General features: G+C 46.3%; 1 protein-coding gene across 1 annotated transcript; it reads right to left on the bottom strand.

Moving 5' to 3' along the window:
* Positions 1-2,503: 2,503 nt before the first annotated feature.
* On the bottom strand, positions 2,504-15,662 carry LOC121610680 (potassium/sodium hyperpolarization-activated cyclic nucleotide-gated channel 2). Its single transcript, XM_041942907.1, has 9 exons — positions 14,965-15,662; positions 9,140-9,346; positions 8,598-8,811; positions 8,253-8,414; positions 7,067-7,285; positions 6,005-6,151; positions 5,662-5,902; positions 5,303-5,467; positions 2,504-4,980 (listed from the first exon to the last, which is right to left on the bottom strand). The coding sequence occupies exons 1-9, from the start codon at positions 15,660-15,662 to the stop codon at positions 2,504-2,506; spliced, it is 4,530 nt and encodes a 1,509-aa protein (XP_041798841.1).
* Between the last annotated feature and the right edge of the window lie 1,805 nt (positions 15,663-17,467).

Genomic DNA, 17,467 nt, shown 5'->3' with positions numbered 1-17,467 from the left:
AGAATAAATCCAAAATGTTAATGCCTCTTAACTCATAGAGGTGAAAAATAATTCCCTTGTTGCTGCCTACGTGGGCTGAAGGGCTGTTAAAAACCACTTGGACATGAATGAGGGAGGAGAGGGAAAATAAATGTATATTAAGGAGGGAACGTTATAGGAAGGGAAGGGGAGGCAGGTGTATCAGTGAGACTGTAATCTGCCCTTGTGAAGGCGGAATTTACTTCCACTGAAGAGCGGGAGAGATATAAGTGTCCCCACATTCACAAGCTTAACCTTGGATGCGAGTGTGTCTGCCCTCTGCTGAGAGGTACAGGATTAGGGTTGGGGATCCAGGAGCAGCAGCAGAGCGGTGGCCGGGAGGCTGAAGCAGTGCGAGCAGTTCTTAACCATTCGACTGGTCGTTCACACAAGAAGGTATTTGAAGTTGAGTTACAGTGCTGAAGTTGAGTTACCAAACTTATCAAATCCCAATTTCTGAGAGATCACAAAATAATTTAAAATCTGAGCCACCAGGGTGATCACGTCCAAGTGGAGTCTGAAATGGTGCTCAGCATCCTGAGGTGAAATGAAACATGCAAATTAAAGGATCACATCACTCAAATTACAAATCCCAGAGGCAGCAGTGGAAAGTCATCTTAAGTAGAATTTTGATGTACTTTTCAGTATTTTCATTTTCTGCTACTTTTCACTTCAACTGAGGAGGAATGTTGTACTTTTTACTCCACTACATGTATTTGACAGCTACATTTCCAAGTTATTTTTTAGATTTTATGTTAACAAACATATGATAAGCTTGTGTGTCTAGTTGGGGCCCCTGTTTCAGGAAATATTATTATTTATTATTATTAAATATTATTAATATTTCTCATTGCTGGTGGTATTCAGTCATGCAACTAGTTTTGGTTTTGCTTTAGATTTATTTCAGTTTTTTCAGGTTCGTTTCTGGTGCTCACAGCCACTCATGGAACAGTATTTTAAATATACATGTACACACGACATAAAAACACATGCAAGCACACAAAGGAGCTCACGCCTTAACACACTCAACAAGATGATATCTAAATCCGCTTTATTCTTACATCCAGATATACACCATCATCATCATCATCATCATCATGGTTGTCAAGAACATCATCATCATAATCAAAATCATAGTCATCACCTTCAACACCACGCTCAAGATTATCATTGTGACAGCATTGTTCGTTTTTTTTTTCTGTTCAAAAGCTATAGCTGTGATAAATAAAAAATAAAACATTTGGTCCTTTAATATATAGTCTAGGCAACATGGTATCAGGGGTTAAGACAGAACTGCCTTGTTGCTACCCACACAAAACATCAAACATCACTGGAAATGGCACTGAAACAGTGTCGCAGGGTGACAGAAGGAGGAGCAGATTAAACAGGAGGCTGATGGCAGCGAAGAGCAAAGTGTCGGGCAAACCGAGAGAAATGGAGAGAGTCTGTGAGCCTCAGAGAAACAGTTAGCGACCAGAGCAATGAAATCAGATGAAAGACGATGATACGAACAAGAGATGAAAGACTAAGGTGTGAAGAAGCATACAACAGACCCACAGAGAGGCATGTATTTACAGTACGGGGAGCCGGGTGGAACAAAATCAAGTGAGCCACAGTGCACAGCAGAGGAGTATTGTGTGTCACACAAAAAACACAATTTACAGAACTCGTCAGAGTGAACATGTAGGTTTAAAAGTTTTGTCTTTGTTCAAAAACTAAACACCAAACACCTGGGACAACAAAACTACCAGTGGACTGCTCCTAATTATTCAAATTCATATGAGCATCGACTTTACAGTGATGTTTAAATGCTATATCCTTATAAGTATTATTATTATTCTGATGAGAAAATGGTACACTTTGGTGCAAAATGGGAAGCAAGAGGGAGTTGGAGCTGGAAACCAGGAAGTATCTGCTCTTTTGCCTGGGTCTGAAACTGACATCACAAATGAATTTCTTCCCCACAGCAGAAAAAATATTATTCTCTCACATTTATTGTTAGAGTCAAGGTCAGTTTCTGTCACATTAAGAGAGTTTCAGATATTTCACATGTATTGCTGTTTCCATTGTCAAGAAAATGGAGACTTTTCACATATATGTCTATTTTTTTTCCTGATGCTCAGCTATTGCTTCCACCCCATTTCACTGTTTCCACTTCAGCTCCCCTGCTTGCTCCAACAATCACTAACACAGATATGTATGTATACATTTGGATGTTTTTTTAGACTCTACCATTGCCTGCACCAACCATTCAATGGGCCCCTAATGTCTTTCTCCTTGATCAATGGCTTGGTTGAGAGTCACATGAACACCTGATGTTCTAAGACAATCACATCCTAGAGTGAATGCAAACGAGATGTACCTGTCCACATGAGGTCATTGGACGTCTGGTGCCAACTCTGACACAACTCTGTACATCCACGGCTCTGCTCACCAGCAGGGGCCGCAAGCCCAACATCCTTTGAGATTTTCTGTGTGTTCTTTCTTACATGTTGGCAGGCAGTTTGTGTCTTAGTCCCTCTGAGTCTTTTCTGGCAAGTGGCAGCTGAGGGTCCTTTTTCCCACCTTTAGGGGAGGTGGTGTTGGCAGGGGCGGCTGCATGTGCTGACTGGGAGGGTGCAGTGGTGGATGCCTGAGAGGTCTGGGCAGTGGTAGAGGGTGTATTGAGTTTTGAGGGATGGGTAGGGGCAGTTATAGTGGTTGCCAGTTGTTTTGGGGGGTGAGCAGAGGCAGACTGGATACTAGGTGAGGTGGTGGTGGAGGAAGTGGTGGTAGTAAGAGAGGAGGGGTTAGTGGAACTTGGGTTTGGGCATAAAGTTGTTGAGGATGGGGTTGTCGCTGGGGTTGGTTTGGTGGAATGACCAGAGCCTGATGTGGGGATTGGAGCAACGACAGGAGGGGTTTGCTTTACTGGATGTACTGAGAAGGTTACTTTAGTTTGAGAGCTAGCTGGTGTTGGGGAAGGAGATGCAGTTTGAGTTGGGGTTAGAGTTGAGGCCTGTTTTGGGACCTGGCTCGAGGTGGGGCCTCGGGCTGAGCTGGGGACAGTAGGCTGGAGACAAGGGGTTGGACTCTGGGATTTACTTCGGGAGGGGCCAGATGTAATAGGTACAGGAGAGGGGGAATGTGAAGGGGTAAGGGTTTGGGTAGGAGTAACAGGTGTGAGTGTAGGAGTTTGGGAGGGGGTAGAAGTGCGGGTGCGGGTAGTCTGAGTAGGAGTCGGTATTGGAGAAGGGATTGGAGTTTGAGCAGGACTGGGGCCAGACAACGGAGAGGCAGAAGGAGGTGTGTTGGATGCCTTGACTCGGGGGCTCTGTGGATGAGGTGGAGAAGAGGTGACCAAGGAGGAAGGGGGAGAAGAGGAGGTAAGAGATGACTTGGGCCCGTAAGTTTGAGGTAGTGGAACAGGGGCAGAAACAGAAGATGGAGGCGGTGTGGAGGAGGGAGAGGGAGAGGGAGAGGAAGAGCGGGGAGAGGGTGCCGGTTTGGGACGAGGAGTTGATGTGAGCGGCAGCGGGTGTGTTCCAGCTGAAGGAGGGGTAGAGCAGAGAGGAGGAGAGGAGGAGCGAGAGGGGGTCACTGGGATTGGTTTAGGACGAGGCGGCTGGGAGAGTATAGGTGTAGGAGATGAGGGGGTGGGTGCAGGTGAAGGGGTGGCAGAGGAGAGCGGGGTCTGCTTCGGAGGGGAGGAAGATGGAAAAGCTGCAGCAGAAGGCATGTGTGCAGCTGTAGGTGTGGGTGCAGAGGCAGTGTGAGGGGCAGGATGTGTGTATGTGGCTGCGGGCTGCACAGGGACTGTGGCTTGTGCTTGTGTTTGTGTATTAAACGGTATATTTGACACCGGCTGCACTGGAGTGTTAGAGGTCAGCATGCCCGCACTGCCTCCCCTGGCTAACTGCCCTACCAGGAAAGGAGTCGCCAGCAAATTACCACCAGAGGCCTTTCGGTGGAGAGGAGGGTGAGGCTGCAGTCCAGCCCAGGAGCGGTGAGGCAGAGTGGGCTGCGAGGCCGACAGCAGCCTGGCCTCCTGGGTGAGTCTGCCCAGTGCTGGCAGACACTGAGAGCTGGTTCCTCCATGACGTAACAGAGCTTCTTTTGCTCCCTGCTGGCTCGTCACAGAAGTGTTGCCATCTGCTGGGGCACCAGAGGCAGCAGGGGGACTGGTGGTAGGTACCTTGTGGAGGGGTGGAGTTGGTGGCCCTCCACCTGTCGGGGTTCCGAGAGATCCAGCAATCACTGAGGGATGATCAGCCTGGAGGCGGAGGCTGTAATGAAGAGTCCTTCCTTGTTGGACAGAAGTCGGGACAGAGGAGGCTTGTGTGGGTGGAGTTTTAGCAATAGGGGGCGATGTCACCCCACCAGGAGGGCCCATGGTTGAGGGGGAGGCAGGAAATCCTCCTCTGGGGGACAAACCACCCATCCCTCCCATCGTCATCATCCCAATGAGAGAGCTCACAGAGGGGCGGAGGGGCTGTAGCACAGGAGCACGAGGAGGAGACAGAGGGAAAGAGGAGGAGGGAGAGGGGGAGACAAGAGGAGAGGGAAGGAAGAAAGCACCTCCAAGTGCATGCTGCTGCTGCAACTGCTGGAGCTGCTGCTGTTGTTGCTGCTGCTGGTGCATGAGGGCGATGGCTACATTACTGGTGGCAGCTGCAGTCTGCAGAGGGGCGTGAACCAGCGGAGCCCAGATGACCGGGCGTGGCCGAGGAGACACTGTGCCACTTCCTCCCATGACTCCGCCTCTTCCTGCAGCAGCGGCCGCAATGGCATCCTGCATGGCCGGCATGCTGTCGTGCTTGACAATCTGCTGCACCAGCATGCTGTCACAGGAACCCAGGCTGCCCGTTGCCAGGCCTCCTCCAGCTCCTGGACCCCCTCCACCCCGGCCTCCACCACGACCAATACTTCCCCCCAGAGAACCACCCTGGGATGACTTCCGCAGGAGCATGGAGTTCTTCCTGCCTGTAGAGGAGAAAGAGCAGGGCAAATATAACAATGCTTACTTGTGGAAGGCTAAGATGTCTACTGAACACTGAACAGACATCTGAGATTTTAGCCTCAAGGTTTTTATGTTCTTCGCAGAGAACACTGCATATCCTTTATTAGCTTTTTCTTCAAAGATGAGTTTTGACCTTTCAGCTGAGGACAAAGCATCTACAAAATTTAGTAGAACTAGATAGATAACTGCAAAGATTTTGCAAGGTGGTTGTAGAATTAACAGCCGAATGCAGCATAGCAAGATGGTGAGAGAAATGTATGAGCCAAATGGAAATCTACAGTTTACCGATACGGTCCAATCGATCAACAGCGACAGTTTCAAAGGCACGCCGCATCATCGGGTGTTCCTCCAGCACCTCGTTAAAGCTGTCCACACTGAGAGAGTACAGACGGCAATATGTATCCGCACGGACGCTGGCTGTCCTCCGTCCACGGGTCAACAAACAGATCTCTGCACGTGGGAGGAGAAACAACCAAGGGAAGAGAAAAGAGGAAAAGCAGAATCGGCAGTGAGATAAATGAACCCTGCAGTATGTACATGCACAAGCATGAATCACAATCACCTCGTCTTCCACCTTCCAGGCAAATAATTGCTTCACCTTTCTATGCAACTTGAACGATGTAGACAACTCTACATGTTCTCACCTCCAAAGTAAGACCCGTCGCTCAGCTTGGTTTCCTTGTTGCCACGGGTCAGCACGCTGACTCGGCCGTGTTGGATGAAGTACATCTTCCGTCCAACTGTGCCCTCGCGGATGATGAAGTCCGAGGGCTGAAACACTTCAAAGCGGAGCTTGGTCAGCACAGCCGTCACAAAGTTGGGATCAGCATTGGCGAACAGCGGCATGTTAGCCACCAGGCTGCGGCAGTTAAAGCTGACGATCTCCTAGACAAAGAGACGGAAGAGATAAAGAGAAAAAGGAAGGCAGACAGACTTGCTGGAGGACAGAACTTTTGTGGTTTGTGTGGGTGTTTGTGAATTTATTACCTCTTTGAGTGGCTCGCTGAGTTCTCCCAGGATGTTCTCCTCGTCAAACATTTTCCCCTGGAAGCGGTGCTCATAGTACTCGTGGATCTTTTGTCGAACATCTGCCGGAAGCTTATGGAATGACATGTACTGCTCCACCTGCTTGTACTGCAAAAACACAGACACACACATACACAGGTCAGGGATCTGCACACTAACATGCAGCACACTCACTTTAAAAGAAATATTGATTAGTCCACTGCCTTCCAACCTTTTGTGTCTATTGCCGCATGCAAGATCATTCCCCCATTCACTCATTCACTACTCCATAAATAGTATAATAGACACTCAGTGGTGAGCAGTATATTATATTATTTTCTTTCCATCATGGGAAACCACTGTTACAGTGCATATATATATAGACACTCAAATAAAATTGCAGACAGTAAGTGCACTATAAACAGTAGTAAACAGGAGTGATTTTGAACACAGCCTATAAGCTGTAAGCAGTAAGGGCAGACTCCCCTTCTCAAATTCTTTAATTAAATATCTTTTAGAGGTCTGAAAGAAAAAAAATCCAGTGTTTCACAAAAAAGGAATAATCTGAGAGAGGTTGGGAAACATAAAAGAAATATATGAAAGTAAAGAATGTCTTGACTCTGTCCTATCCAGTTAAACAGTCTTGAGACCCCTCAGGTTTATATTGCGATCACTTGGAGGGTCCTGACCCCCAGTTTGGAAACCACTTTGTCTTTTTTTTAAGCAAGAATGCAAACACTCACTGGCTTTGAAGCCTAATATATGTATATACTTTACTATATATTGTAAATTGAGCATGTTTGGGTTTTGGATTGTTGGCCGGCTCTGGGAAGGTGTGATGGGCACTTCTTACTGACTATAGTCTATAGATTATAAACTATTAAAAGAGAAACTGATTAATGGGAAAAGCAGCCCACAGCTTCATTTATAATTAAGAATGATCGTTAGTTGCTGCCCCAGACAGAAATTGATTGAATCAAGTTTAATGGCTATATAAAGTATAGTGAGACAGAAGGATGGGGTATAATGAGCATCATGTTCCACCTTTTCCTGGTACTGTCGTCGTGAGGAGTCCAGTGATTGGATGAGAGCAGTGGCGTGGCCGATGAACATGGCGTAGCAGGTGGCACCTACGATCATGCTGAGCATTGTGAGCCACACATCAGTCATCCCTTCTGGAGCCTGGGCGCCGTACCCGATGCACAACATGTGGCTCATGGCTTTGAACAGAGCATAGGAGTACTGCACACCCCATGTGTCATTCTGTGAGTGGGAGACAGACAGAGGGTGACGGGAGGAGTAAAAGAAGTGTTAATTAAAAGGCGCTGCAATATTGAACTGTTCTTATTTTAGTTGGGTTACAGGAGCGTTTTTCCCCTCTGAGGCGCTCAGCCACACCACTTCAGAAAATACAGCTGAGATCATAAGCTGTAACAGCAGAGCAATTTAACTGTCAAAGCACACTCTGTTTCAAATCAGTGCGGCTGCAGAACGCATAAAACCACACAGACAATAAAAGGGGAGTCATTATGCATTATTTAATAAATGTCCCAAAGAATACTAATAAAAAGACTAGACTGTGTTTGTGTGTGTGTGCTCTTCTGTTTTAGTTTTTGTGTGAGTCCAATTATACTAAGATGTTAATGGTCCAACGGATCAGGGGACTTTCTCTGGGGAAAATCCCAGCATCAGCCTGCTTAGCAACAGTCACCCAGGCAACCGATGAGATATGAGTCAGCTATTCATACAGCTGTGTATCTGTGTATTCATCTGCGTCCACGTCCGTGTGCCTGCATGCACGTGACGAAACCTCCAGCAGGTCCCTAGGCCTTCGACTGTTTGCGTGCGCTCACACCTCCATCTGCACTCTGTTGAGGTTTTTAATTGGAAAATCTTTTTATTTTTGTGATGAGAGTCAATCTTATTCCAATTGGACATGTCCCTGCACGAGCCAATTAACACAGATAAGGAGCAAACAATGTCAGATCAGATAAACAGCCTCACTCTGCACACACACAGATAACCCAAAACCGAGCCTTTCTGAATCTGATTTGCATTCATCACGAATAAATATTTTGCACACTGTTCAAACAAGCTGAGATTGTGCCTTATGTGTTTCATTCAGCTCAAACTAAATGTGTTTTCTTTGTTCCCTGCACAATAAAATAATTCACTGAAGGGTATTAAAAATAACACTCACATACGTGCAGATGGCTGGTTAGAGACTTACCACCATCAGGTTCTTGGAAACCCAGCAATCAGGGGGGAAGTCCTGCAGCATGGGGACCAGGAACTGGAGACAGCCATCCCAGTGGCACAGAAGCAGCATCATCCCAATCAGGTTGACGATCCTCACCATAGCACTGGCAAGGTCATAGGTCATATGGAAGATCTGAGGAGGAGCAGAGGGAAAGAGTAATACTAAATAACAGGTAGTGAGGGAGAGAGAGGTTCTCACCAAATTTTTATTCTAAAATAACATATTAAATGAGCACTGAACTACTGCTTTCACACAAAAATCTCTTTCCCTTTGACTTTTTTTTCCCAGCTTCTGGGTCCGGTCTGTGTTTCTCACCTCCTCCCACTGGTGGATGTAGCGGATGAGTCTAGACAGGCGGAGCAGTCGAAGCAGGCTCAGGATTTTGGTGAAGCGGACGATGCGCAGCGCCCTGGCTGTCCTGTAGACCTCCGAGTCGAGACTGTCCACCATCAAGAAGATGTAGTCCACCGGGATGGATGACACAAAGTCCACGAGGAACCAGCTCTTCAGGTATTTTTGGCGGATCGCCCTGAGTGAGAGCAGGATGGAAGAGCGGTGACATTCATTATTTGGCTATCAAGCTTTGAGGAAGTGATTCCAACACTGGGCTGGCATTAAATGATTCTCATCAATATTCAGCATGAACACAACTGGAACGTGAACAAAGCTCTGCCACTGGCTGCATGTCAGCTTCTCATATATAGGCTGTCTGAACACAAACCCAGCAGATGGCCAGAAGAGTCCATTTAAATTCATGGTGACAGAGCTGCTGTATTGATATTCTAGTCCCTACACATAAACAATGACCACCCTTGACATATATGACTAATACACCACACACAAACGCTTCGACTGACCTGGGGTCCAGCAGTATCTCGGTGTTGTCTTCCTTGATGATGCCGGTCCTGAAGTTAAGGACCAAGTCGACCATGAAGAGAGTGTCCGAGACCACGTTGAAGATGATCCATGAGGGGGTGTTCTCGTCTCGAAAGAAAGTGATGCCCACTGGCAGGATGATTAAGTTCCCCATCATCAGCATTAACATTAACAGGTCCCAGTAGAATCTAGAGGGAGAAAGACAGTGTTGTTTTGTTGTGATGTGAATACGAGCTTGTGCCGAAACTCTAAACATATTTAGTTTCTTCTTTTTCTTTTCTATGTTCTTGAATTTTCCTGTTGTGCATGCTGGCTGACTGTCATCTGGCATGTTGCAAATCCTTATTAGATGCTAATTCTGAGCAGGTTTTTAACAGCATGTAGCATGTTCACACTGAAAAGGTGATAAAATGCCATAATACAATACGCACAACAAATGGAGGAGCTGCTCACTGCTTGAAAAAAAGAACTAAATTGTGGGAGGTGGTGCAACAGCTCCAGAAGGTTTCTGGAAAACAAAACGGCTTAAATCTTACAAAATTATTGTGTAGTACATACAGTGTACATTTACTTTGTAGTGTATGTTGAATACAACAGAGCCATCATTAATACTAAGAACTGTGCTTTTCCTGCTATGACATGTCAAAACATCTGCCTGTTGTATTCAATAAGTACTTAATCTTTATCAATAATATAACCTCGACGTGGATGTCAGTAAATCTTCTTTCTAACTGATTTGCGAGAGGGATAAGAAAATAAATAGACTGTCTACCTGAACCTCTCTGCTGTGCTGCTGTGAACTGAAGGAGACTCTTTGCACGTCCTCAACATAAAACCTGAGAAATTATATTACTACTGTGATTCAGAAACGCACTTACCATAGAGCTGTGAGAGACACATCAAGAAAAGAACGCTTAAGCAACAGAGGCTGAGACTTCCTGACTTTTACACTCTAGTATGAGTCAAGCTCCAAAAACACCGGATCCTCCAAATCCCTTAATACGTCTGGAAAGTGTCTTTTAATTAGACCCTCCCTGCCTGTTAATTGCCCTTATCTTTCAAACTCCAGACCTCTAGTGTGTCACCCGCTTTCTGTCAAGCCCAACCTGAGATAACCTTGAAAATGTTATCCAGAATTTTTTACAGCTGAGTAATTCTCCTTTACTCAGTGGAGTGGCCCTTTAAAGGATAATTCTGATTTGACATGCTAGTCTTTCTCTTCCCCCGCCACCAGCACCATAGTTCCTTACAGTTAATCCTTTTATATCTCATTTCCTTATACATATTCATCCCTGTGGTCTTTTCCAAGCTCAGGAGTGGTGCATATGTATGTTTTCCTTAAGAAGGTTTCATCCTTTGCAAATGCAACATAAAATACATCCTTTATCTCCCACACCAATGAGGCAGAGCAGAACTGAGAGGGAGAGGCAGACAGAGAGGGAGGCAAATGATCAGTAACCTTGGGAGGCTTCATCAATCTGTATTTCATGCTGGAGGGTATTACTGGATGACGTAGCCCTCTCATAAAACTACGGGGCATCATTCACATCACTGGGATGCTGCAAATGATTGAAGTGTGACAGAGGAGGGGATGCAATCATCTGGAGATGATTCCTGTCATCTTTCTGTCTTCTCCCTCCTAATCCCTTTATCCATCACCTTCGCCATATCAACGAGCCGCTCCCTCTCGCATCCTCTCTCCTCCTCTTTACACACTCTCTCTTTCCGCCAGAAAGTTCACTCAGAGCTCCGTGGTCGATTGCTATTGAGCGCTAATTTAGTAACACAACCTCATGGTGTGACGCTACCACTAGACTGATGAAGATTAAGCATGAGTCATCACTCTGCTACACAGACACACACACTTCTCCCTGACTTTGTCACTTATACTGACAGATGTATCACTTCATAATCACTGGCAATAAATACAGGGATTATTTACAGCAGCACAGACACAGTGATTCTGTAGCTGTTGTGATGAGGCTGGAGATTCATTCCTGACCTTGAGGACATGCTGTGTTACCTCTGATCATAGGGAAAACTTCTGTTAATCACATCATGCTACACTGTGGCTGGCACAGTCCTTTACAGTGGTGCTTCATGCTCAAACAGAGGACATGACCTGGCACAGCTTCTTGAGAGGCAACATGTTTTTTTATAATGATGCATAAACTTTTGCATTTTGTACCAGAGCTGAAACAACTAGTCTATTAGACAATTAGTCCATCAATAGAAACAATTTGCAACAATTTCAATCATCAAATTTAAGTTGTTTTTAATTTTGAATTTAAGTTTGCTTCTATATATTCCTATAATACTAAACTGAATATCTTCAGGTTATGGATCACTATTTATTGATATTTTCTAGACCAGACTGATTAGAGACACCATCAGCAGAAAAATGGATAATGAAAACAAGCACTGTACCCAGTTTTGAGCTAGTTATACTTTGCTTGAGGATTTCAATTTTATGCTACTTTATAATTCCACATTTCAGAAATCTTCATTTTACTCCACAACATTTATCAGACTGCTACAGTCACTGGTTACTTTCCAGTTTAAGATTTTCACAGAAAACATGTAAAAACATGCAAAAACATACAAAGACCAACACTTAATGGCTTACACAGAGCAGTTGAGGCCTCTCGTCACATTTCAGAGTTGTTAGCAGTTCTACTAAACACACAATTCCCCTCTAATCTTTCCAGATGGTTTCATTTTATGTACCTGTTTGATTATCCATTATTTCACCAAAAAAGAGCAAAGATTAGAGAAAAGTCCATTTGAAAACATTTCCACAAATTTCTGTAGCACAACTTCATCTCAGGCTGAACTAAACTACTTAACTATTTATAAAGTAGCTAAAACTAGCTCCACCTCAACCAGATACAATAGTTAAATGCTGCATATGCATTGATGCATCAGTATATATATTCGTGAAACTGTTTGAAGAACTGTTACTTTTATGCTTTAAGTACATTTTTGCTGTTAATCCTTTTTTAATTCTTGTAATGGAGTATTTTACATTGTTGTACTTTAATTAAAGGATCTGAAAACTTACCTCCACTTTCCGTATCTTAAATTATCCTTTAGATAAATTTCTTTCTGTCTAAAAACACACACATACAGACGCAAACCATGATGTGCACTGTTCAGTGCAACATGCAGCAATGATGTTTTAGCTTGCTGAGTAGCATAACAGATGACATTGAACATGTCACTACACATTAATCAGTGTCTGTGCACTAGATTTTGCTGTAGTCTCTCAGATGTGGCAGCTGGGTTGAGCTCAAGCAGACGAGAACAACCAAACAGACAAGAGGAGACGTCAGATCCAAACTAAAAGCGATCATGTTGGGGTAAATACCTGACAAGGCCTGCTTTCTGATCTCCCAAGTGTGGACTGATGCAACGCTGGGTCGTGTATTGTCTGTGGTTCATGCAGGTCCCCGTGTATACACACTACTAGTGGCACACACACGCACACACACACAGTCCCTCTCACACACACAAATAGGAATTGCAAATGCAATCAAAGCTGTTCTCCACAACCTCATCAGTATGCTATTTTGAACATGAACAGGTGCTGGAGGAGAACTGACCTGCATCTACCTGCTCAGCTGTTGTCAAACCAAACACTAATTCTACTGTAATTGAGGCCAAGTGTCTCCTGAGCGGCCTCTGATTGGCTCCCTGTTCACGGTTGGCCAGATGTCAGTTCTGAGCAAGTTTCCACCCATCATCCTGCCAGAGGTAGAGAGAAAAGCACAACAGCAACCGCCTATTATATAATAAATCTCGGTGACTATATGTGCAATGCCACCAACCCTGTTACAACACGGCTCATCTGTGCTGACAGCCAAGCCGCCTGTCTTAATGTTTTCATCCCCTCGCTTCCGCTTCCAGAGTATGAGCTGTCTTCACCTCTTCTGCACCTCGTTATGTATTCTTACAGGTGCAGCAGCGACACATCTTTTCTTAATGAGGGGAAGGGTGTGTGAGCTTATTAGCAGACCCAATGAAGACAGTCCACACACACACAAAAGAGTACGTATTGCTGCACGGACACACACAGGCTCTTGTGCTCAAGGTCAACAGCGTGAAAACACATAAAGGGGCTTTAGAAGTAATCTGCCTCTCCTCTTCCTCTCTCACTCCGGCCTCACAAAGTTCCTCTTCAAACGTCACTGCAGACTACAGGTACTTAACTGAAAAGTTAGATGACTGAATTATGCATAATGCACACTCAACTTGCATAATTCAAGGATGTCATACATAATTGATCAAAATTCAATTGTGATTGTCCGACGGGATAATTAGGACTATTAACATCATGAGATATCTTGCATGAATATCAATAAAGTGTAGAAGGGACCGAGATTCAGCGGGCCATCCATCCATCCACACCCCTTCATCCATCCTTCCCTCCGCCCCTCACTGACCTCGTTCACCGGATCTCCTGTGACAAGACTCATAAGCAGCACTTGTGAGTGATCATCGAATTGACAGACAATACAAAACGATCAGGTCTGCGTGTGTGTGTGTGTGTGAGTGTGTGTGTGTGTGTGTGTGTGTGTGATGAGACAAAAGTGGGCCAGGAGCCTTGGGGATCAAGTCATCCATTGTTGCTGCAGTCTGTCTGAGAGATTATGAATGCTGTCCCACCCTCTGCTGTCCACCTGCACATTTTAGGAGTGTGCTTATGCAAAGTCTCTAACAAGCCAATGACCAGCACGTCCAAGGATGCTTAACATGTCTGCCAGTACACATTGTAACATATAAAATTACATAAGGGTGCATGCAATTTGGCCTTGTGTGTTTAAGGTGGGCATTCACAAAATTTCCCTCCTCACTTTCATTCAAAGCAAATTAGAAAAAAAAGGAAGCAAGAGGAACATTTCCCACAAGAAAGAAGGAAAATAAAAAATAAACAGCCTCAACAGTAATTTTTCACCTCTGGAGTCATTGATTCTACTTGGTTGAGAAGACAAATCCTTGCGTGAAGTCACCAGCAGGGCGTGCTGTGCTGGGTTCATCCACTGTTCACATTAAAACACACTTAACATTTTGCCTAATTGACATGGAAGGCATTTCTCACTGCTGCCTGTTCAGCCTAAACACCTCTTGACTAAATTTGTCCTGCTAATTTGCATCTCCTCACCTCTGTCTCCCTCTAACTGTGAGACTATTTCCTCTGGAAACAGCAGGCTAGAATCAGCCTATTTATTCTCACGATTTTACAAATGGAGACCAGCCATTGCTGCATGGTGCCTATGCTGGAGGCTTTGTCACCTACACTCTGCCCTTTCTATAAACACCTCTCCCTCCGGCTTCATTGTGCCCCCAAGGACTTTTCATCTACTCCCCTCTTATCATTGTGTCTTTTCAGCCTTTCACATCCTCTGCCTCTATATCCTGTTCCTTCCAGAGACTCCCATTGCGTCCCCTCTAACCCTCACATTGCTCCCTATACATTCTGTTGCATCCCCAGCAACATATATTAAGCCTCCAGCATGTCTGCCTCTCCTCCCAGTTGTCCTCCTCCCCATTTCCCCTGTGAACAACTGAAGCGGCTGCTGAATGTGCAACCTGTTTCTCTCTCCCTGCTCCTCCCTCTCCTTGAGTGTCCATCATTATGCTTCAAGTGTGCTCGATAAAGTGAGCACAATCGCAACTTGCTTTGATCCATATATCTACCAAAAGAACATTATGTGTCTTTTATGTGCTACAAGTGGCATTTACTTTACAAACCAGCATCGGTAATAGCTTCATGCTGTGGAGGCTGTGTGTGTGTGAGACTTCATACCTGAAGTCACTGTAGGGGTGTATGATCCACGCCCCTGCTGATTTCAGTCTTTCCTGCTCCAGTGCCACAGCTTTGTGGGATCCAAACATGCGCAGGCTGAACTTGTTGACCCCCGGCTGAAGCATGGCTCCAAACTGTCTCTGGATGAAGGTGCTCTGGTTGGAGGTGCTGTAGTCCTCCCCATCCAGCCCCATGCCAAACCCACCCAGTCCAGACTGACCCACCATCTCTGGTGTCCCCGCTGCAGTGGTGTTGCAGGCCGTCGTGGTGGTGGTCTCTAGGCCAGTGGCCACCACCATCACTCCTGTCCCAGTGGACGAGGTGGAGGCCAGGGCAGCGCGGGATGAGGCAAAGCCCACTGAGCGTGGTGGAGGATGGGCTGTGGCAGAGGAGGAGGGTGGCGGGGGCGGCAGGGGCACCGGTGTGGTCGGGGTGCCTGCTGTGCGGAAGGGAAGGCCGTCCCTGGTGGAGGAGCTCATGATGGAGAGGCGGCGGCCACGTCCACCCAAGGAAGTGCTGTCTGCCCCGAAAGAGCCCCTCTCCCCCTCCAGTGAGGCCTGGGACAGCCTGTAGCCCGGAGAGGTCAGGCTGCCCTTACTGCGCCGCTTTGAGTCCCCTCCGTTACGTCTGGGGAGGCTGTCACCCCCAGACCCCCCGGCGCTAGTGGGGGTACCCACACCTCCAGCCACCCCATCCATCCCAACTCAGGGAGGAGGGTGAGGGTGATGGGAGGGTGAATATAACCTGTAACTCCCGCCCCCTCAGGAAAACTATTGTTTAGTGTGGTCCAGGTGTCTAGATTACATAGGTGAGAAAGTCAATGTCAGTCTGAATGTTAAATTGAAGAAGCTACAGAAAAGTGGACTCCGTATCTCCAGTCATTCTCCTGGAGGAGACAGCTCACACCTCCGCCCTCTCTCCGCCGACGTGGCCATGCTTACCTCAGTGCCCTTGGAAAAAGCGCCATCCAGACATGAAATCCTTCGCCCTGCCGGTGTGACGCCTGCAGCTTCACTTTTCCTCTTTTCCTAAAGAGTCTCGTTTGTCCTTACAGATGTTTCTGCATCATTCCTCCTTCTTCGTCCTTGAAACGCTGCTCTCCCCCCGAGGCCCTGCCTCTCCTCTCCGCAGCCGCCCTCAACGCTCCGACGCCGGTCATATTGGCACCGGATTCCCGGTCTTTTGAAGATAACGGAGCTCGCCGCTCATTGGCCGTCGGTGTCTTGTCCGTGCAGTGCAGGGCTGCTCACCCAATTCTGCTATTTTCCACATATATCATTATGCAAGAGATGATTTAACCGGTAAGGTGGCAGAGAGGGGAACATTCATCCGCGGATGAATGACAAGGATCCTCTGTCAGGAGGGATGGGTTGTTAATGGACATATGGGACGCACATAATAGGCACACACGGGCGCTCACACTCCGAGGCGCACTGATTCATTCAGACACGCACACCGAAAACAGACGCACAAGACGGCGGAAACAAGCCAGTTTACCCCAAATCGAGCCCATGCTTTCCCGGAATCGGCAGCACGTTGTCATTTTCAGTATCCGAGCGGAAAAAGGACTCATCGTGATGGAAGGCGCGCCGAAATGTTGCCTGACTGGAGCGCTCAGACAGCCAGAGGAGAGAAAACCGGCTCTACAACGGAGCAATCTTGCAGAACTGATGCCGGAATTAACTTGGTCAGGTGTTCACAGTCTGACGCCCGAAATCTTGTGTTCTCTCATCAGCAGCCGTTGCCATCTACTCCCACTTCTGCCGACTTTCAATGACACTGTGTCCGCAGACTACAGGGATACGGCGGTGTCCTTTCCACTCATGGCACAGAGGACAGATGACCAGACTCTGTCTTTCAGTAGAACAAGCTGCTGCAAGATGCGCTCTGATGAATTCAAAAGCCTCCTTAAAAAAAATAAAAAATAAAAACAACTTGTTGAGCGTTTAAGGTGGCTGCTCGTTCATAGACAGTTCAGAGCCGATGGAGTCCATTTTAAAGATGAAATTCACTTCTCACTCTGACTCAACACCCGGAGGTCGAGCCGGCACGTCCACAGTGGCGCGCAGCGCATGCAAATGAAATATTAAATAAATAAATGTGCATATAAAGGTCTGGATCTAATCGGCCTGTTGCCATGGCATCCGCATCCCCATCATCCGTCCCTCAAGGCCGCATGCCCGGCCGGCGTAAAACTCACGCAGCCCTCTCAGGTACAAGTCGCGCGTCATCCTTTCTCACCAATACAGCGAGGGAGCGCGTGATGGAGAGTGATGATGAAAGCTTATTCAAATCTCGGAAAATGGCCAAGCCCTTTTTTAAAGAGTGAAAAGTCGTGAGAGAAAAATGACAATACTAAATGACAATACTAAAGGATTAACTCCATTAAAAGCTGTCAAGTCGAAGTAGAATGTAGACAAAGATCAGGTCCTTTAAATGCTACACATGCTGCAATGAATGATAATATTCTGTTACCCACAGCTGATGTATAATAGCAGTTAAC

The sequence above is a fragment of the Chelmon rostratus genome, chromosome 8, assembly GCF_017976325.1.
Source record: "Chelmon rostratus isolate fCheRos1 chromosome 8, fCheRos1.pri, whole genome shotgun sequence".
NCBI lineage: Eukaryota > Metazoa > Chordata > Actinopteri > Chaetodontiformes > Chaetodontidae > Chelmon > Chelmon rostratus.
Note: the sequence above shows the minus strand (reverse complement) of the source record. Positions and strands in the feature narration are given on the sequence as shown.

Coding starts and splice junctions, on each gene's coding strand:
- LOC121610680 (XM_041942907.1), bottom strand. CDS start 15,662: ATGGATGGGGTGGCTGGAGGTGTGGGTACCCCCACTAGCGCCGGGGGG. Junction 7,286..8,252: donor TTTCCAAGAACCTGATGGTG/GTAAGTCTCTAA, acceptor TCCCACTCACAG/AATGACACATGGGGTGTGCA. Junction 4,981..5,302: donor TGATCGATTGGACCGTATCG/GTAAACTGTAGA, acceptor TCTCCTCTACAG/GCAGGAAGAACTCCATGCTC.